At 44.6% G+C, this 22,257-nt stretch overlaps 1 protein-coding gene across 1 annotated transcript in view; it reads right to left on the reverse strand.

Annotated features, from left to right (window-relative positions):
• Nucleotides 1-18,288, reverse strand: part of SLC35F2 (solute carrier family 35 member F2) — a 29,107-nt gene extending 10,819 nt beyond the window's left edge. Inside the window, exons 1-4 of the mRNA XM_083436657.1 lie at nt 17,850-18,288; nt 7,658-7,833; nt 5,953-6,080; nt 3,637-3,796 (exon numbers count right to left, since the gene is read on the reverse strand). Coding sequence (XP_083292783.1) covers nt 3,637-3,796; nt 5,953-6,080; nt 7,658-7,833; nt 17,850-18,034 — 649 coding nt within the window. The 5' untranslated portion in view covers nt 18,035-18,288. The remainder of the gene's footprint in view (nt 1-3,636; nt 3,797-5,952; nt 6,081-7,657; nt 7,834-17,849) is intronic.
• Nucleotides 18,289-22,257: the final 3,969 nt, after the last annotated feature.

Here is a 22,257-nt window from a genome sequence, read left to right on the forward strand (position 1 = left end):
ATATAAATTGACAAGCACAAAAAGAGGGAGGCTGCTGTAAAATCCAACTTGCAGGCATTTTTAATGGCAAAATCAGGTATAAGCACACAGATCATTTTTCCAACTGTTTATTCTTTCTTCCAAGGAGCTCAAGTTCTCCTCCTCCATTTTCTATATTCACAGCAACGCCGTGAGGTAGCTTAGGCTGAGAGTGAGCAATTGTGACCACCCTGTGAGCGTCATGGCTAAATGGGGATTTGAACCCAGGTCTGCCAGGTCCTAGTCCAATGGTCTAACTACTACACCACATTGGCAACTACTGGAGTATTTAAAAAAGTATGTCGAGTACTTGCCACAGAATCTATTTTCAGCTCAGAAGACATGACTGTGTTTGGACTTCATGATAAGCCATAGTTCATAAACCATAGTTTATCATGGTAAAAAAAAACAACCTGCCACAAGGAGATCAGAAGTTTCTTTGTTTTATCCAATGCTGTCGTTCTGCTTGTGCAATGGAACATCCTCCTCCTTTCTCCAGCCTCCACACACCATCAAAATCTGCTCCAACGGGGGGTGGGTGGGTAGGCTGGAGCAGATTTGGGGTGGGGAAAAGAAGTCCCACTGCTCTGGTGGAACTCTATAGCACTGAATACAACTCTGTACTTCCAATTAACACCCACATTTGTGTCTGAACTTTTATTTTTTATTAATTATTATTATTATTATTATTATTTCTACACCGCCCTATACCCAAAGGTCTCACTGTGAAGAACTCTACACTGTGGTTAATTATATACAGTGGTACCTCGGGTTAAGAACTTAATTCGTTCCGGAGGTCCGTTCTTAACCTGAAACCGTTCTTAACCTGAAGCACCACTTTAGCTAATGGGGCCTCCTGCTGCGCCGCTGCTGCACAATTTCTGTTCTCATCCTGAAGCAAAGTTCTTAACCCGAGGTAATATTTCTGGGTTAGCAGAATCTGCAACCTGAAGCGTATGTAACTTGAGTTACCACTGTATCATGGTTTGTAGTCAGCCTGCTTCAAACAAGCCTTTGTCCACTGCTGACCATCAGATCTTTGGGGAAATCTGAATTCTAAACAAAACCTTCTTTTCTGAAACATGGTTTTGTGGAATGTTTAAGTACTGTATTGGTCTGGATATAGACTGGACTCCACCCCACCCCACCCCAAACCTGGCTTGGGGTGTAAGCCTATGTTTATTGTGGGTCAGGTTAACTTGCTTTGCTGCCTTTGAAAAAGATCTCTGTTTCGCAGTGCGGCCTACACTTGTGGGCAACTTATTTTCAGACCAATATGTACTACCTGTTAGTTGGGCACTTTAGGAAACCAAGCAAAATGTAGTTAAGGGAAGAACAAGACCTTAAGTTCCCCCTCTTACATTAACAGCCTAATTTAGCCCTTTTGTAAAAAAAAATCAATACATCGATCTCCGTAAGTTCTCAGTAAATTCCTAAATGGATGCTAAGAGTATGACAGACCCTTTTTTCGGTTTGCTTTTGGAGGCCCCGGGATTTAGAACTGTTTTACTAGCTGTAACATGATCCAGTTGTGGGATCTTGCTCAATATTGAATCAATGCTAAAAAAACGCTGCTCTTATTAGAGACGCAAGCTTTTTCACCCTGGCAGGGCTCCTGTTGCTTTAGCCAGCAGAATTTGCTGCAAGTGAAGTTTTTCCTATTGGCATGGCCGGGTTGTGGATTTCTGCCTCTCACGCTGCTGTTGAGAGGCTCTGGAGATTTGCCACTCTGGGCCTTTCTGAGCAGAATGGCTTCAAATCTAAGATAGACTCTCCAACTGGAGCAAACCTGTGGAGCCTGAATGGCAGGTGAGAAAGATCTGACAGAGATCATAGCTAGGTTGCAGGTACTGTGGTAGGAAGCAAGCCTTCGCCCAAATCCATAAAAGGAGATGCCATCATTATGAAAGCATGCTCAGTACATTTCCATTCAACAAGGAAATACCGTATTTTTCGCTTGTGGTCTACACCAGACCACAAGATGCACCTAGTTTTTGGAGGAGGAAAACAAGAAAAAAAAAATATTCTGAATCTCAGAAGCCAGAACAGCAAGAGGGATCGCTGCGCAGTGAAAGCAGCAATCCCTTTTGCTGTTCTGGCTTCTGTGATAGCTGCACAGCCTGCATTCACTCCATAAGACGCACACACATTTCCCCTTACTTTTTAGAAGGGAAAAAGTGAGTCTTATAGAGCAAAAAATATGGTAGTTGAGGTATTGTCAGCACTGCATCGGATGCTCACCAGGCCAATCCCGACTCTGCATAAGGTAGCTTCAGACATTCATTTATTGAAGTATTTCATTTATAATACCTACCTGTCCTACCACAAGGTAGGAGACAGGAAGTTCTCCAACAGAACAGAACAGAACAGGCTTCGTTTGAAGACCCAAGATAATGGAAATGACTCTGGGAGACTAGACCCCCAATACATCTGAAATGTTGAGCTAAATTTCCTGCCCTATAAAATAAGAAAAAAGCTAGCAATGTCCCACCCATGGCCATACAGCAGGGGCAGGGAGGGGCGGTGGTATATCCTGCTAAATAATTGTTTTTAGGAAAGCTTGTCTTTAACATCTGATCTTACTGGGGATTTTAAAGTGTATTTTATGTAAACTGCCTAGAGGTTTTGTTGATTAAGCAGAACATAACTTGTGTGTGTGTTTGTGTATTAATTAAATTTCAGAGTCTTGGATTTTAGGATTATTACTTTCTTTAGAGATTTCTGTCCTTTGCCAAAAAATACTCACAGGGCAGTTAACAAAAACAGGGTAACATGAAACCCTAACAAAACAGAAATATTACACCAGTTCTCATGAACTGCATAATTAGTAATAATAGAAAAATTACTTATCCTATCAGACTCTGAAAGCCCAACAAAAAAGGTGGTGTTTTACCTGGAATCTAAAAGAATATAAAGATGGGGAGAGATGTACATAAGTTAACTCAAGAAAGTTTGTGGAAGGTTTCCTGGCCTCTCCCATTCCCCCAGCCCCCTACATGCCCGACCCTACATTTTTCAGGAAGGCTCCAAGGGGAGAGAGACAGAAACCTTTGCCTCTGTGAACTTGCTTACCTTAGCATCCAAGCCAGAATATACATTTCAGAACCATGCAGTAGTCAGTAACACATTTTCAGGCATTCCGATTCCATGCATCTTTTTATTTTTCAGCCAGTGATACCCAAAGCCCTAGCACTTCAGAATTCAGGCTTTCTCAACTAAGCACAGAGCAGCAAAGAACACTGATTGGAATTCAACACAGTACTAAATGCTGTAGGTGTGCAAGACCCCCCCTCCTGCCCCAAACCTTTTCTGCGTTCCCCCCTCCCCAATCCTCCAGGAGCAGACTTAGGGGGTGTGAGGCGATTCACAGGGGGAAGGAGGAATGCCATTGCGTAAGAGGACCTCATTCTGTGCATTCAACAGCTTACCAGAATCCCGCCCGTATATTTCCCCATCGAAACAATAACATGGTTATTATTTCCTCGAAGCAGAAATACTTGACGTATTCTGGAATTACTGAAAATCTGTTTCAGAGGAAGGATTTGAACACTCAGAGAGGACTCTCCCATGGACACAATGTTTTTTGCATTTCACCATGACATTTTCTCAAGCCCTTACCTTCCCCATTGTGCCTCTCAGCTAACACGTCCGCACCAACCATGGTGCCTACTCCCAACAGGCAGACAGCAACCGCAATGAAATGGATCAGTTTGTATCTTGCGCGGAGGATGAACCACGATAAAGCCATCAGCACAGGAATCCCAAAGCAGTCTAGGAGCTGCCGTGTTCAGAAAGGCATACAGTCCGGTCATAAAAAGGAAGGCACATGAGGACTAATAACTCCTCCAGGTAGCAAATATTCAAATTTTTTTAAAATGAAATTTGGAAAGAAATACAAAAGATTCATATCGGATATCTTTGTATCAAGACTAAAAAGCTAGTCTAAATGATCTAAATAAAAACACAGAGCAGTAAGAGCAGGCATAGGCAAACTCGGCCCTCCAGACGTTTTGGGACTACAGCTCCCATCATCCCTGACCACTGGTCCTGTCAGCTAAGCATGATGGGAGTTGTAGAGTCCCAAAACATCTGGAGGGCCAAGTTTGCCTATGCCTGAGTAAGAGGGAGAAGAAGAAAATAAGAAAGAAAGGGAAAATGGGGGAAGAGGGAAAGAAAAAGAAAGAGGAACTTCCAATTCTTCATCTGTCAGCAGTAATAATACAGAATTATTCAACGAATGCACTCCAACATAACACCCAACAAATCCACCTTCTGTAAACCAACATTATCTTCATTCTTCAAGCCCAGATATCATAACTTCATTTTCTTTTAAATGCAAAAAGTCTCTAAGAAGTTTCCAATCCATGGGAAGACACCAGTAAATTAAACAAGGTCGAAACTAGCCAAGCAGTTTAGATGATGGGGCAGCAACACTTATTCCTGGTGCATAAGGTACCTCTCATGCTTAGCATATATTTACAACAACAGTATTGTCTGGGGTGTTGATAGTTAAACCAGCCCTGCTCTACTCCCCCCCTCCACACACACATACACTGAAATATGTCTCCTTCCTGTAGCATCACTGACCCACAGAATTATATCTGGCATTCGCTGCTTGATCCGTTCACCCTGTTCAAGGAGAGACAGCAATAGGGGTGGCACGGTAACTAATTTTAACAGAGGCAGCCAGGTTGGTGGCATACAACATTGCCTTTAAACGATCTGCTGGCATCAGCTTGTTCCACAGGGGCCACCCCCTCATGGATCTCTATCTAAGGTGACAGAAGCTGCAATGTTTGCATTATGTTTCTTATACAGCCTGGCCCTACACATGTTTACTCAGAAGTAAGTCCCACTGAGTTCAATGGCGCTCACTCCCAGTGGGGCAATACGAAGAATTGATGTAGCCTTAATTACCAGGAAACAGCAGCGAGCATCTCACCATTATCAAGCCTCAAAATCTACAAAAATACTTCCTCAAATTGAAAACAACCAGACGAAGCAAAAAGGTATCTTTTATCCAGAGAAAGCAGCTGGAAGACTCCCATGGAGAGGATGTTTTGAGCTGGAGAGGATGTTTTCTAAGTATTTGTATTAAAAGTCATTAGCCAGTTTTCAGAAAATGCATCTGCTGCTTGGTTAACTAGGGGACACCTTTTTAATCTACCGAAAGGTTTCTAACGGATGAATTGGGTAATCACTGCTGTCCTGATTTTAGACAGGACTCTGTTGGATGTTTACCCTCAAACATTGAAACAGTGCTGGAGTAGGATCCTGGGAATCCACAGTTCAAATAACCACTTATGCTCATTTGTGGGGGTTTTTTACATCTCTCCCGTGTAAAACAGTCCTACACAGTCTCGAGATTATGTGATGACACTGAGCCTCTTCACTGTCCACTCGTTCTATTTACACCCCTATCTTTCCTTGAAGGAGCTTCTCCCCACCTCCATTTTATCCTCACCACAACCCCATGAGGTAGGTTAGGCTGAGAGAGAACTTGACTGGCCCAAGGTCACCCAGTCAACTTCAACTTCACAGCCAGCGTGGTGTAGTGGTTAAGAGCGGCGGACTCGTAATCTGGTGAACTGGGTTCGCGTCTCCGCTCCTCCACATGCAGCTGCTGGGTGACCTTGGGCTAGTCACACTTCTCTGAAGTCTCTCAGCCCCACTCACATCACAGAGTGTTTGTGGTGGGGGAGGAAGGGAAAGGAGAATGTTACCCGCTTTGAGACTCCTTCGGGTGATAAAGCGGGATATCAAATCCAAACTCTTCTTCTTCAAGAGGCTGGGTGGCAATTTAAAACTTCGAGTCTTCCTAGGCCTAGCCCATCACTCTGACCAATACATCACACTCAATTATCAGTGGCTCTTCACACACACACACACACACACACACACACGTGTCACAAGACTCTTCGCTCTGTATTCTACCTGGACACTTGTTAGGGTGGTATACTGGTAGGCTTTGACGATGGAGTAGTTGGCTTCAACGTCAACTAATCCAAGCAAAATGTACTTCCACCATTTCCTTCGCAGGATCTGCCAGAGGTTTTCGTCATCTGGAGAGAAAGCAAAACACAAATGTCAGCATTTAGGCATGGGTCTGCTCTCTGGTCCATCTCTTCTGCAGAAGCTCCCTCTGTGTCCCCCCAAAAATCCAAGTTACATTTGATAGTTTTATTATTATTTCCTCCAAGGAACCCACAGTGACATATGTGCTTTGCCCCCTCTCCATCTTTGGGCCTGTGAGGTAAATTTGGCAGAGAGCTGGCGACTGGTCCAAGGTCACGGAGCGAGCTTTGTGGCCAAATGGAGATTTGAACCCTGGTCTGACACATGTCTCTATTTGACCAAGGAGGCATCCTTCTCGAGGCCTGTACTATGCTCCAAAGCTCCTCAGAGAGGCCTACCTTACCCATTCTCCAACAGCTTTGCATCACCATGTGAAAACTTTTCTTTTTGACAAGCGTTTGACCAGACAAGTTTTGATATTTTCCCCGCCTAGAGTGGCTGGGAAAACCAAGCCAGACGGGTGGGGTATAAATAATAAATTAATAATAATAATAAATAATAATATTATTAATTTTACATTTTTTTATTAGCCGCCACTCATTTCTATTTGTCGTTTGTTTTTATTTTACAATACAGTGCTTTTATTGTCTAGTTTTACTAAGGGAAAAGTGGAGTACCAATATTTTCTACAGATATAAAATGATAAAAGTTTATTTAGCGGTTACGTTTACAGTTCACCTTTCCACTGGAAAAAGAACAAACTCCACCCAACCTGACTAACAGTAAAAATTGTAATAAAAAATGACCAATCCACAAATAATGTTTTGAAACATTACTTCAATTTTATTTTATCCATATTGTGATAACATATATTATGTATACTTGTTTTTAAAGCCTGTTTATTTTATTGCTCTTTTTCTTATGAGTATTTCTCTTACACTATTTTATGTAAACTTCTTACGAGAATTTTGAAAAAAATGATGCGGTGTATAAATCTTGCTATATAAATAAATAAAATCTAAACATCAGGGTTTTTTTTAAATGGCATGGAGAATCCTGGACATGGGCTGACTGACTGGAACAAGAATGCAGTGGTACCTTCGTTCTCAAATACCTTGGTACTCAACTTGGAAGCCAAACACTGCAAACCCGGAAGTAAGTGTTCCGGTTTGTGAACTTTTTTCAGAAGCCAAACGTGCTCCAATTTGAGTGTTATGCTTCTGATTTGAGTGCCACACTTCCGTTTTGAGTTCCACACTTCCGTTTTGAGTGTGATGCTGAGGTCTGTCTGTTTTTGCTATTTATTTTGCGTTTTTGCGGCTCTTTTTGTTTTGTTTTTGTGACTGTGTGGAACCCAGTTCAGCTACTGATTGATTGTGTGGCTGCAGTACATTGTTTAATGCTTTCATTTTACGGGTCAATGGTCTCGTTAGATAGTAAAATTCATGTTAAATTGCTGTTTTAGGGGTTGCTTTTTTAAAGTCTGGAAGGGATTAATCCATTTTGCATTACTTCCTGTGGGAAGCGTGCCTCGGTTTAGGAATGCTTTGGTTTTGGAACGGACTAAGTTTGAGAACCAAGGTCCCACTGTACTCCACAATTCTGTGGCGGATCTCACTTGTACCTTTTCTGAAGGCCAGAATCATTGTGTACACGAGGAAAAGCAGGCAATAGTTGATGAAACTCTGCAGCATTGGAGTGTTGACCTGGTACTTGTCTGCCAAGTACTGGCTTGTAACCGCAGTCCCACATATGAACAGCGAAAGTATCTGACCCAAGAATAGCGTTTTCACAATATGCCTGCGAATGAGAAAAGTTTAGAGGACCATTATAACAATTATAATAATAATAATTTATTATTTGTACCCCGCCCATCTGGCTGGGTTTCCCCAGCCACTCTGGGCGGCTTCCAACAAAGATGAAAAATACACTAAAATGTCACATATCAAAAACTTCCCTGAACAGGGCTGCCTTCAGATGTCTTCTGAATGTCAGGTAGTTGTTTATCACTTTGACATCTGGTGGGAGGGCGTTCCACAGGGCGGGCGCCACGACCGAGAAGGCCCTCTGCCTGGTTCCCTGTAACTTGGCCTCTCGCAGTGAGGGAACCGCCAGAAGGCCCTCGGAGCTGGACCTCAGTGTCCGGGCAGAACGATGGGGGTGGAGACGCTCCTTCAGATAGACTGGACCGAGGCCGTTTAGGGCTTTATTATTATTATTCTTCATGCATTTTTATTATTATTAACCACATGCCAATAATTGGGAGCTGCTTCTGTTACCTCACGTCAGCAAGTGAAGCGTAACTGTACCAAGAAAAATCATGCCTGTGCCCCTCTAAATTTTGTTAGACATTAGCGCCACCATCGCTGACCACTAAGCAACTGGCCACGTCTGAAGGCCCACGGGTTCTTCACCATTGCCCAACAGAATGATCTGGTTTAGCATTTTTTATTTATTTATTTATTTTTACTGCAAATGTATTAAAGGGGGGAAATAAAAGGGGGGGGGACACATAAAGAACAGGAAAAGACAAACCACCACAGAACTAAAACAAACCCATCAGCTCACAGTGACAATTTTTTTTATTCACATTGCGTCAAGCATAGCTAAACACTTTGAATCCGCCAAGTTTGCCTAATACTGTACTTGCACTTGGCATCGACCCACTGTTACTTTAGAAACCAAAAATTTTTCCACAGAATTTTTTTCCACATCGCATTGCTCAGCACCTCACAGGTTCAAGAGCTGCTCCAACAGATTCCTTATGCTTTTTACTGTGTATAGCGAACTACGGAGTCACTGCAAACCGACCTGCGAATTCATTACTTTAAACTCAAGAGCTGCCATTTAAACCTATTTACGTAGCATACATATTTCTAATTCATTCCTAGGAAGCTGCCAGAGAAGTTTATACAGTAATTGAAACGACAGGGGTTATTTCAGTCGAAAGTTCACAAGGCGGACCGTGACACTATAATTATGACACGTTAAAAGCTTCAAAAGGTATAAAGTAACCGATAAAGAGGTAAACAAACAAATATAATACAAGACACAAACGGCAAGCCTGTGCAATATGTCCTATCAAAATGTTCTCAGCCTATCAAACATGTATGGTAGCACAAGCATTTCCTTTTGCAAAAAAGAGAGAGACCGTGAGTGTCTTCAGCATTCACAATTCACCAGGAGCATTTTGAACCCGGCTATTGACCAAGTGAAGACGCCCGGGTACCAGGATAGCTCCTGACATCTCCACCATCTGGACCTGCATACCTGCGGATCCTTGGATCTTGACTGTTTTCACACACTAGCAACACATCGTCTGGAATTCTATGTGTTATATTTTATCTGTAGAATCAGAATGAATTTCAGGAACCAAAAAGTCATATTGCAAAAATACAATTTTCGAGCCAGCTGGCCCCAAAATGGCAACTAGTCATTCTGTTTTGGCGATTGTAACCATGATTTAAGAAGCCATTTGACACCTAGCTTCTATATCTGAGTTTCTAACACTGTGTATGTCTGCTGAAGCACTCAACAGGCCCACAATTCATCCAACAATGTGCTGCTTTTTATTTGGTAGGTTGTAGCCCAGGGAATTCAGCAGTGAAATGAAAGTCACAGGGCCAAATACATTTTCTTAAACACCACATAAGCATCATCACCACATCTCTATCCCACCTTTCATCCAAAGAAAGTGGTTCTCTCCCTCTCAATGCTATCCTTCCAACAACCCTGTGAGGTAGTTAGGTAGGTTAGTTTAGAGAACATAAATTTCATGGCTGAGTGGGGATCTCAACCCTGGCTTCCCAAGGTCCTAGTAAAATCATGATTTAATGTGAACCATAGTAAAACTTCAGGTGCCTGATTCACAATCACTTAAGCCTTTTTTTACTGAATCACAGAAGAGTTAAAATCACCAGAGAGAGCAGTCGAGTGTTAATCACTCACAGTTGTGTAGCTTTGGGGGCAGCAATGGTTTCTTAACCATAATTAAGGAGGGGGTTCAGATTTTGCACGTATTGCTAGGCCATGTAAAAGACATTTCGCAGCACAAACTTGTCATCGCCTGCAGAAAACAATCAATAGCGAGATTAATAGATGATAAAATGACAACTATCTGAGGTGCTGGATAAATGATTAATCATGAGAATGCATGTTATTAAAGGCAAATGTGTGGAATTAAATCACCTTTTATAGGGTTTTTAGAAGCACGGTGTGGAACGCCGATGGCAAAAACTTTAGTTTTCCACATGGAAAGAACAGAAAACACACACGCGTAACCAGCATCTCCCTCTCCACTAATTCCCCTAATTGTGCTACTGGGATGCCTATTGATTACCACTGTTCTTATCTATTATTTACCAGCCTATAAATAAAAGAAAAATAACCTTCCCCTCCCAAGCACTTGGATGCATCTCTCTGGCCCGCTTTACGAAGACAGTAAAGATTAATTGCTTTGGCTCCTTTCTGGGATGAGGTAATGGCAGTGATCTCAGGCAGACATTTAGTTCTACAACGCATGGCTTTGATTTATTCCGCCGGCCACAGGCCACAAAAGCTTGTCCCGCTCATTAGTTGTCTCATGTATAGTATACTCCTGCCCAGTCATTTCATTCCTCGGGAGAGACACTCTTAGTAGTGGCTTGTGATCCAATGGTTCGATTTATGTCCTTTCAGTGTGGCAGAACCTGCCCCTTGGAATGCGCTCCCAATGAATGTCAGGCAGGCTCCTGCAGATCTGGCACTTGGGCACCTGCTTAAAACTCACTCCAGGCTTTCCCTGAGGGGTAATACATGATGATGTATTAATCTGATCTACTGATTTGTGAGGCATTTTGTACTTGTCTTACGAATGCAATTTTATTGACAAATTTATGCTTTGTTCACTCACTGCCATGGTATTCCCCTACCCTCCTTAATGGTGGTATATAAGGTAAAGGGACCCCTGACCATTAGGTCCAGTCATGGCCGACTCTGGGGTTGCGGTGCTCATCTGGCTTTACTGGCCGAGGGAGCTGGCGTACAGCTTCCGGGTCATGTGGCCAGCATGACTAAGCCGCATCCGGCGAACCAGAGCAGCACACGGAAATGCCGTTTACCTTCCCGCTGGAGCGGTACCTATTTATCTACTTGCACTTCGACGTGCTTTTGAACTGCTAGGTTGGCAGGAGCAGGCAACGGGAGCTCACCCCGTCGCGGGGATTCGCACCGCAATCGGCAAATCCTAGGCTCTGTGGTTTAACCCACGGCGCCACCCACGTCCCATGGTGGTATATAAATCTTTGCAAATAATTGCTAAATAATAAATAAATAATTGCTAAATAAATAAATAGATATGGGTTGCACCTCCTTGGCTCCACCTCAATGTCTGAATGCCCTCCTTACCAATGACACCATCGTCCATTCTGAAAATACACACTCCAGTGGCACAGGCCTCACTTCAGCACAGTTTTATTCCACACTCCTGCAGTATGTATAAAAATCAGGCAGGCTAATCAGGTGGGTCCTCCATTTCTCTCCCTTCCAACAGTTGGCCAGATGGTGAACAGGTGGGGAAGTCCGATGAAGCCTGTCCTACCTGCATTTTTCAGATATTCACTCATATACTGCAGCAGCTTTGGATCACACCAAGTAAGGCATCCCCTATGGTTTAGAGGAATCATCCACTTTCCAATGAATTGCCTGTTTATCACCTTGCTGTCACTTTGGGAAGCAATCCCAATCAGGCTCAAACTCTGTGAAATTCAAGTTTTCGGGCTGCTCTTCTGCTTAAAAGAGCTTTAGTCTGCTCGATTTTAAAGAAAATTAAGGAGTAATGAGTAAGCCACAACGACGTTTCAGAAACATTGCCAAAGAGGCAGTCAGTTCACTCTTCTAGCTCACAAAGCAGCTAAGCGAGTTTATTAACTCACACCGTGAGACACGAAAGTGTGACTGCAGGTAAATGTTTTAACCGTTACGTTAATGGCAACCCAGGCAGGCATTTATAAATTAAGAGGGTGCTCAACTGTTGCGCCTGAAGCCTAAATTAACTTAAGAGTTGCTTTTACTCCAGAAGGGCCGCATGCACAAATGGCAAAAGAACTTGTGGAGTTGCAATAAGTTCAATATATTTTGGATGGAAGCTGATGGCAGGTGATTTTCCCATGCAGCTGCTAATATTTGCACTGGGTTCTGTTGTAGAACTCCTCCTACCTGATCAAAGTGAGAGGATATATAATTAAGCTGTTGATTATGATCAGGACTGCGATAAGTGCTAAATGGAAGTTCAACAGTCTCACACTGTTGTTGTACCACCCACCCTTCACCATCCAATCCCAAGGTGTGGCACAATAATTTAAAATTCAATATTAAAAACAGCAACACCTTGAACGTGGCCTGGGAGCAAATCAGCAACCTATCTGAGCAGATGTGTTACACACTGACATGCTCTCACTCCTGTTTGCAACCATGCCACAGCATTCTGCGTGAACTGCAAGGGAAGCCCCACATAGGGTGCATTGCAGTAGCCCAATCTTGAAGAAACCATTGCATGAACCAGTGTGGCCCAATCCAGGAAGGGTTGTAGCTGCTGTACTAGTGGCACTTCTAGTCACTGAGACTACTTGGGCCTCCAGTGACAAAGTCTGATCCAGAAGCATCCCAGGACTGCAAACCTGCTCCTCCGAAAAAGGAGAATGCAACTCTATCTAGGGGAGGCAATTGACCAGTTTCTCAGGCACTTCGCCATAGCGCCCCTGACTTGCTAGGATTCAAGCTCAGCTTGTTTTCCTCTTCTTCATCTCATCACTGGCACCAGTCCAAAGGACTGCATGGCCTCTCCTGATTCAGATGCTTTGGAGAAATAGAGCTGAGTGTCATCAACATACTGATGGCACCTTTCCCTAAAACTCCTAATGACCACTCTCAGCAGTTTCGTATTGACATTAAATAGCATTGAATATAAGATAGTGCCCTGCAGTACCCCATTATGTAATCTCCAGGGCATTGAAAAGCACTCTCCCAATGTTATTCTCTGGTCCAAGATTGGATCATGGTCAATGGGATAAAAAGCTGATGAGAGATCAAGAACAGGAACAGTGTTGGAAACTCGGATACGTTAAATAGGCACCAAATGGCTCCTTAAACCAATGTTACAGTGGCCAAAATGGAACGTCTAGTTGCCGTTTTGGAGTAAGACAAGATCTAAACTCTTGTTTTTCCAATAACAGGCTGGCTTTGATTGATTCTCTGTTCAACACCTGGCTGGTTCAGGTGACTACTTGGAGCTAGGTTAAGAACTTTTGAGAAATTAAGTAAGAAAAGTCACTTGATCCAGGGACTGCCCACATATCTACTCGCCTATTCGACCTTCTTTTTCTTAATGGCGGACATTCATTCCACAATGAACTATGATGTTGTTCACTGCCCCTGCTAAGGCTGCACAGAAAAAGCATTTTGGTTCCTGAAATTCATTCCAATTGTGAGGATAAAATATAAACGAAAGAATTCTACAGAATGTGGTTATTCGTGTATGAAAACAGTCAAGACCCAATGATCCCCAGGCAGACACCTCCAGAGATGGTGGAAATGTCAGGTACCCTCCTAGTACCCAGGCATCTCCCTCCACTTGCTCGGGACAAGATAAAGCAATGAACAAATTCAATTACGGTAATAATAATAATAGTAACCGCCATGGGCAGGAAAAGCTGCAGGGGTAATAGGGGAGTTGTTATTTAGAGTCACAAAATGGTGGGAAGCTCTCCTGCCATTTCTCTACTTTGAATTCCCTTTTCCCAACGAGACTTGAGAAAGCTGCCAGGGCCCTAAGTTTTAGTGTAGGCCTTAAACTGGCCTCTGTCTTGTTCTGGTAAGGCAATTCTTATATTGTCATAAGACAGTGGTGGGCAATCTTTTTTCTCTCCACAACAACAGGAGAGAGTCAGATCACTCTTGCCTGAGAAGTGAGCTGATCACTTGCAGAATGCCTTTAAAATTACAGTGGTGCCTCGCAAGACGAAAAGAATCCGTTCCGCGAGTCTCTTCGTCTTGCGGTTTTTTTCGTCTTGCGAAGCAAGCCCATTAGCGGATTAGCGCTATTAGCGGCTATTAAAGGTTTAAGGGATTAGCGGATTAGCTGCTAAAAGGCTATTAGCGGCTATTAGCGGCTTAAGGGATTAGTGGATTAGCTGCTAAAAGGCTATTAGCGGCTTAGATCAGCTGTTAAGCAGCTTAGCGAACAGCTGTTAAGCGGCTTAGGGGCTTGGGAAAAGGGGGGGGCCAGGAATCGCAAGACATTTTCGTCTTGCGAAGCAAGCCCATAGCAAATTCGTTTTGCGAAGCACCTCCAAAATGGAAAACCCTTTCGTCTAGCGGGTTTTCCGTCTTGCGAGGCATTCGTCTTGCGGGGCACCACTGTAGGCCAAAATTAGGTCCTAGGTACCTCCACTGTCCTAAAAGTGTGGTGCAAGAAAATTCCCTGTTCTTCACCATGCTCTTAGTCACTGTAAGGCCTAAATTAACTTTTTTGTTTGGTCACGGGGGCTGTAAGAACAATGGGGGATAATCCAGCATAATTTAAGTACTTTAAAGGACCACTAATTTAAGAAAGAAGGGGTTTAACATGGGGTTTAAATTTCCAAGCAACATTAGCTAGGATTAAAAGTACGTCCACTTTAGCCAAGGCACTTCAGAACCTCAGTAATCTGGAATCTTCAGATTGAAGAACAGAATCTAAGCAACAACTACTCAATTGTGGTTAATTGTTCTTCAACCTGTAGCCACTATATCCACAGGCCTCAGCCTTCAACACCAGTTGAAACTGTTGTATAATGTCCTCCCTCCCCTTACCGCAATGACATGTTGCAGTCTGAAGGCCTTTTGACGCAAGGGCCTGCCATTCTGCACAAATATATCACTTGACCTTTCTTCCAGTAGGTAATGCAAGGTTCTTCGTTTAGAATAATACGAGAAAAAAACTTGGCTGCCAGTTTAAGAAGAAGAAATTCCTTTGCAATCTGCTCTGCAACCTGGACCTTAAACCTTACAGAGCAATAATTTCCATCAAAAGGTCTCAAGCAAGCAGTTTTATCAATGTCCTATATCGCTTGGCTCTGAAAGAGAGGAGAGCACTGCCTGAGACAACCCCCCGTAAGATTCATTTGTTTAATCGTTTGGAATTCTATTTAAAAAAAGGATTCAGAAGCAGGAGACAGATCTGAAGTCCAATCTGGTCAAGTCCCAGTATAGGGATAAGAGCTTAACCCTTCTTCGCTTCACAGAAGGGATGCAACAAATCATTAGCTTTGCACAAAGCAAAGCAATATCTAGCTATGACATTGTCTGTTTATAATGAGAGGGACGGTAACAGTTCAGGTAGGCACATTAGGCCAACTTCCATTGTCATACAGGCGTACAACCAGTGCTGTTTTTCTAGAAAAAGGTGCCAGACCTCACATGAACACCTCCCTTGTTCTCTTATGAAGGCAATGGCACCCACCTGAGGGGTGCTGGAACTGAGTTTCAGGTGGAAAAAAAGCGCTCTGTACAACCTTATAACAGCAAAGCAATTTCCAGTCCTAAAAGCGTATTTACCAAGCTGATCCAATAAAACACATTGCCATACCAGTCTTGAGATCAACATCCCCGTTGCCTTGTCCTAAAAGAGTGGTGCAAGAAAATTCCCTGTTCTTCACCATGCATCATAGCTGTCAACTTTTCCCTTTTCTTGCAAGGAATCCTATTCAGAATAAGGGAATTTCCCTTTAGAAAAGGGAAATGTTGACAGCTATGCCCCCAATAAGCAGCAGGGACCTACCTGCCAAAAGCATAGCAGTTCTGCCCCACCCAAACAGCCACTTTTGCCTCAGGTGAGCTCTGTTTGCAGGGAAGCCTCTATGATCAACTGATTGTCTAGGCCCTGCCGAGTGCTGTGCACAGAACTGCGATTATACCTTTTAAGACCAAGAGGATGCTACTGCCATCATGCTTCAACCTTCCCAGACACATTTGGCCAACTGCTGTTGACATCAGAATATTGGACAAGATGGAGCAAGTCAGTTGCTCAAGACCATGATCTCGGAGTACCAGGCAGAGAGAGGTGTGGACTGAACCTATGTTTCCTGCAACTACACCCATTTCAACAATGACAAACAAGTGAGACGGAAAGGTAGGTGACTTGTCCATAATCACAAAAGGAGCACAAGGCAGGGTAGGTGGGCAAAGCTAATCCACTAATCATTTCTCCTTCAATTAATTCCCTACCCAGATGCCCCAAATCAATCCCTCAGCTTTTTGGGTTTTTTACAAAGTTCACACAGTTTTGTTGTTCTTGTTTAGTCGTTTAGTCGTATCCGACTCTTCGTGACCCCATGGACCAGAGCACACCAGGCACTTCTGTCTTCTCACACAGTTTACCATCCAAATTAATGCTTCAAATATTCATTCCAGCCAAGATTAATTTTCCCCAGATCCTCCAATCAATTTCACAGCAGCTGGTTCCTCCCCCACCACAAAAATTGAATTTCCTACTCAGATTACCCGCCCCCCCCACTACCAAATCAATTCCAATGGAAAAACATTAAGTTTCCGCCTGTTTCTTGCAAAAGCAAATAGATGCCAACTTTTCTGCTAGGCTCTCCTTTGATACTCTTTTACAATAACAACCAATATTCCATTATTCTGTCTGCAACTTAAAGGAGCAAGGCTTACAGAGCAAAGAAAACCTGGAATTCAAAACAGTCATCTGATACTGAATCACTGAATCGCCAACCACCTAATGCATCAGCCTCCCACTACTTTTGTTGCAACACCTCTCTGGCTACCCCACCCAACAGCCACTCAGGTGTTGGGGCATGCAAGTACCAAGCTGCAAGCATTTTGGTCTTGTTCACTGGCACCAACATCTCAGCCCAGACCCAGAGGCGACGTACCTATGCTCCCTTGCACCCTTGGCAAGGAGATTTTATTTTGTGGTGATTTTTGTGCTCTTGGGCTGAGGGCCAACCTAACCAATCCCTAGGTTTGCCCCTGCCCACACCCTAAAGAAACTGATCTGCCATCATGTGGGCCCCTAGAAGTCTACAGGCTGATCCTAGGTCCTGTCAGACATTTGTAGGGTGTAGAAAGCTGACTTATGCCAGGTCAGGCTATCATCTAATGTTAGGAACATAAGCTGCCATAGAGGGAGTCAGATGATTGACCCACTTAGTACTGTCCACACTGACTGGCAGCAGCTCTCGATGGTTTCAAGCAGGCATGCGGAGGAGATGCTCCTCCAGTCAGCCAAGGCCCTTCCCCACTGTCTACTTTCCAGAGCCTCTGCCAACAGCATACACAAAATAATAATAATCAGCCAGGAACATTCTGCATACATAGCATATGCTTCACCGCTCCCCAAGTAAATAAATTTCTTTATTCTGTATCAGTCAGCCACAAACCACTAAGACTTAAGCGGATGCACGAAGGCTCTTGTCTGAATATTCCGTGGCGCACACGAACTAACACAAAAAAACAAAGTACGCCTTGAGCATGTACAGAGGGCACAGCCTCAGCCAGCCAACTCCAACCCCAACCCACCCTACTCAAGTGGAAGGATTCCTCCGCCAGAAAGTGAACAAACTTGCTTTCCACGTGACCTTTGCCTTATTCCCCCCCACACACTCACACACAAAAGCAGAAAGCGCTCCGACCGCGTGCCGCTTCAGAAAAGCACGTGCGCCGCGGAAGGCGCAGCCCGGAAGCGTAAAGATAACAAAATCTACTGAAAATCGGGTTGTAAACCCTCGACGGGTATTGATCGGGTGCCAGCGCCTCGCTCGCTCCCCTTTTGTGCTCACCAAGAGCAGAGCTTCTCCCGGACACGTGTCAGAAAGCTGCTGCGGAGGGATCGTGGGGAAACGGCTGCTGGTGTTGGTGGTGGTGATGATGATGATGGTGCCGCCGCTGCTGCTGCTGCTGCAACTGCCGGCGCGGCGGGGTTTCCATTCTTCAGCTCCAAGGAGGTCGAAGGCAAGCCTTCCATCGCAAGCGGCAGCCTGAGCGCAGATCCGCTCTGGAGAGGAGGCGCGGGCGGCAGAAAGCGGCGCGCAGGAGGAAAGGGAGGGGAAAGGAGGCGGGGCCGCCGCTACTGCTGCTCGGCCGACCTCCTCGGATTTGCTGCTGGGTGATGCTGCCGCCGCTGTTCCTCGCTTGTCTCCTGCAGCAAACGATTAGCAGTCAGCAGATCGCACAAGCCCGGATCAAAGATGCACAGCGCCCGCTGCCTGGTTGCTTGGGCACCTGCGCCAAAGGGTGCCAGCCAGGGGGAGTCAAAACAACCTCCCAGGTCCTCCCGCTTTTAGTTGCTCGAGGCTTCGTAGCACCTGCTGTTAAGAAGACGCCTGGGTGGCCTTGATGAGAGCTTCCTGTTATTTATGCGTGTGTACCCTTTTCGCTCCTAGGGACTCCAGGCGGCTTACAGATAAAATCAGAGCAACCGAATTATTTTTGTAAAAAGCATTAATAGAATTAGACCCTGTCGGTCTCTAAGGGCTATTAAAAACATTGGGGAAACTGAAGGCTTTTAATGCTATCCCTAAGCCTGTTGAAAAAAGGTCTTCACCTGCCAAGGGAGCCAGTCTAGCGTTTAATGTATTTTTCATCTTTGTTGGAAGCTGCCCAGAGTGGCTGGGGAAACCCAGCCAGATGGGCGGGGTACAAATAATAAATTTATTATTATTATTATTATTATTATTATCATTATCATCATCATCATCATCATCATCACCATCATAGCGAGGGAGCAGTGGCATAGTGGGGTGGGGGCACAGAGACAGTTGCACAGAGACAGTTGTCCTGGGCGCAAAATTGTTGTTGTTGTTGTTGTTGTTTAGTCGTTCAGTCATGTCCAACTCTTCGTGACCCCATGGACCAGAGCACGCCAGGCACTCCTGTCTTCCACGGCCTCCCGCAGTTTGGTCAGATTCATGTTTGTAGCTTCGAGAACACTGTCTAACCATCTCGTCCTCTGTCGTCCCCTTATCCTTGTGCCCTCCATCTTTCCCAACATCAGGGTCTTTTCCAGTGAGTCTTCTCTTCTCATGAGGTGGCCAAAGTATTGGAGCCTCAGCTTCATGATCTGTCCTTCCAGTGAGCACTCAGGGCTGATTTCCTTAAGAATGGATGTGTTTGATCTTCTTGCAGCCCATGGGACTCTCAAGAGTCTCCTCCAGCACCATAATTCAAAAGCGTCAATTCTTCGGCGATCAGCCTTCTTTATGGTCCAGCTCTCACTTCCATACATCACTACTGGGAAAACCATAGCTTTTACTATACGGACCTTTGTTGGCAAGGTGATGTCTCTACTTTTTAAAATGCTGTCTAGGTTTGTCATTGCTTTCCTCCCAAGAAGCAGGCGTCTCTTAATTTCATGGCTGCTGTCACCATCTGCAGTGATCATGAAGCCCAAGAAAGTAAAATCTCTCACTGCCTCCATTTCCTCCCCTTCTATTTGCCAGGAGGTGATGGGACCAGCAAAATTGTTAGGGGGTGCAAAATTTCAACCCCTGATGCTGCCTCAGTACAGCTCCACACTTCTGAGGCTGAGCTCTGTTGAAAATGGCCTCTCCATGCAAGTCAGGAAGTGACTTCTCCAGACAGCAGAATGACTCCTCCTATCTCTGCGGCTGAGATTTCCTGGGTGACATAAATGCCCTTAGGCAGTTGAATGTGCATGCGTTCTCCCTCCCACCTCCCCGTCCATGGAGCCCCAGGTGTTAGCAACTCACTAGAAGTGAGTTCCAGAGTCCGGGAGCAGCCACTTAGAAGACCCTCTCCTATGTCTCTACCAAGCAAGGGCACCCGATTCATGGGAGCTGAGACACTGGGGGGGGCCCCAATCTCTTTTTTTGAGGGGGGCCAGGCCCCCTCAATGTTCAGGACATTGCATCAGGGGCCCTCAATCCTTGGTAGCACCTCTGCTACCAGGTGTGTTTGCGAGAGGTCAAGAGAAGACAAAATTGCCTTGTATACACTTGGGATGGCAAAGCATAAGACCCTGACCCATAGGTTTCTGAATGACCGTAGGTGATGAAAACAGCATTATCCTTGCCCAAAGCTGTGCTTTGTGTTTCCTTGAGATTCGTCCTTCTCACATATGTGGAAATGTAGTAGCAAAGTCCAGATTGCCAGCTTGATTCTTCTCGTCTCACATCTGCATATTAAAGTAGCAAAGCCCAGAGTGGGTGATCTTCTTCGCACCTCGCTTCCAAAGCGGAAAGAACAAATCACAAACAAACACTGCTCAAATGTAACTGCTCTGTTCTGGCTTGACTCTGAGGTTACAGATAGTGAAACTGCAAGGCTTTATTATACAGAGAAACTTGGTAAAGGAAAGGAAATAACGGAATGAAGAGGTGTGATACATGTTTTTAAAAGAAGGCTGTCATGTGTCTGGATTTTCCTGGACATTACCAGGATTTCAAAGGTGGGGGGAATTTCCAAAAGGCAGTGCTTTGTCTAACTTTGAGGTTTGTCTGAAAAAAGCTCAACAACTTTTTTTTGGGGGGGGGGGTTCCTGGTTTTTATTTTTGAAACAAATGTCTCTAACAAATATTAGCTTCCTAGGTTGCCAACTACAAAAATTAACCCTAGTGCTTCTGCTTTATTAGGGTTGCCAAATTACTAAAACCAAAATACAAAATGCAATCTAATTGTGACAAGAGTCCCTCTTTTTTCTGGTCCCTGTTAATTATTTAAAACATTTGCACCCCACTTCTCCAAGAGTCAGGGAGGCTAACAATCCCCTTAAAAAACTCTATAGAGAGAGGTTAAGAATACAACAAAGAGTCAAAATACATCAAAACACTTGCTCAGCATTCGTCCAGAGAAGACACAGCCTCAGCAAAAACAAAAAAACCAACACCCCCTCCCGAAAAATAGAACATAGACCAAAGTTCATTAAAATCACTAACAAACAACGGCCTCCGGAGAATGCCTGATTAAAATGTTGTTGTTCTGAACTGTTTAAAGATCACTTGAAAAAGTTGGGCAAGTTGTTTAGTCTGGAGAAGAGAAGATTAAAGGGGGATGTGATCTTCAAACATCTGAAGGTCTGTTTGGCAGAAGCTGGAACAGACTTTTCCTGTGTTGTTCCTTGGGGCAGCCCTGGGATCAATGGTTAGAATTTGCAGGGAAGCAGAATTTGGCTCAACATGAGCAGCAAGATTCTAATTGTATGAGGAGCTCAACAATGGGACAAACTGCCTCTGGGAGGTGATGATGAGTGCTCCTTCACTGAAGGTGCCTAAGCAGAGGTCGGGCAAGAATGCTGTAGTTGTGTGCTGTGTCCTGTGGTCCCTTCACCAACCTGGTTTTGGACTACAACTCCCTAGCTGAGGCTGATGGGAGTTGTAGTCCAAAAAGTCTGGAGGGCACCAGGTTCACAAAGGCTGGATTGGGTGACCTCTGAATTTCATTCAAACTCTAATTCTGATTTATTTCCATGCACTCCCATGTCATGGACACAGAGGTGGAACCAGGTGGGGTACCACCGAATGAAGAAGGCTCAGAGCCCAGGGACTGGTGGTGGGATGACAATGAGTGGTCAGAGGGAGAAGACTGGGAAGAGGAGATGTTGGAAGCTGAAGAGGTAACAGGATTTAATGAGTCTGTTGTAGACAGAAATCTATAATCAGAGGCAGAAGCTGAAGAAGGGGGGAGGGAGGCAAAGAGGCCAGTGTCTCCTGCTGCTGCTGCAACAAGCTGCCCTCCGCTCCTGTTTCCCAGAACCAGAAGAGGGCTGAAATGGACGGTGCAGTGACAGGCTGCAACCAGGCACAGTCTCTGATTGCTTGGAAAAAGCCCTAGAGAGGAAGGGACTTAGACAGCTGTTGGGAGGCAGGCAACTGATCCATGGGGCAAGACCTATCAGGGAAGAGCTGCTCATTAGGCCTGATATTCCAGCAAGTCTGTGCAGATCGTCTTCTTCCTACTAAAGAGTTAATTCCAACTTGCATGGTGTGATTTGCTGCCGGCTTGCCCCCAAGTTTCAGGAGAATTCCTGGAGAACAGGCGAAGTCCCGGCAGACTGGAGGAGGGCAAATGTTGTCCCTATTTTCAAAAAGGGGAAAAGAGAAGACCCAAATAATTACCGCCCAGTCAGTCTGACATCAATACCAGGGAAGATTCTGGAGCAGATCATTAAGCAAACAATCTGTGAGCACCTAGAAAGGAATGCTGTGATCACCAATAGTCAGCATGGATTTC

This window comes from Podarcis tiliguerta, assembly GCF_965153285.1.
Source record: "Podarcis tiliguerta genome assembly, chromosome: 4".
In the NCBI taxonomy this organism is placed as follows: domain Eukaryota; kingdom Metazoa; phylum Chordata; class Lepidosauria; order Squamata; family Lacertidae; genus Podarcis; species Podarcis tiliguerta.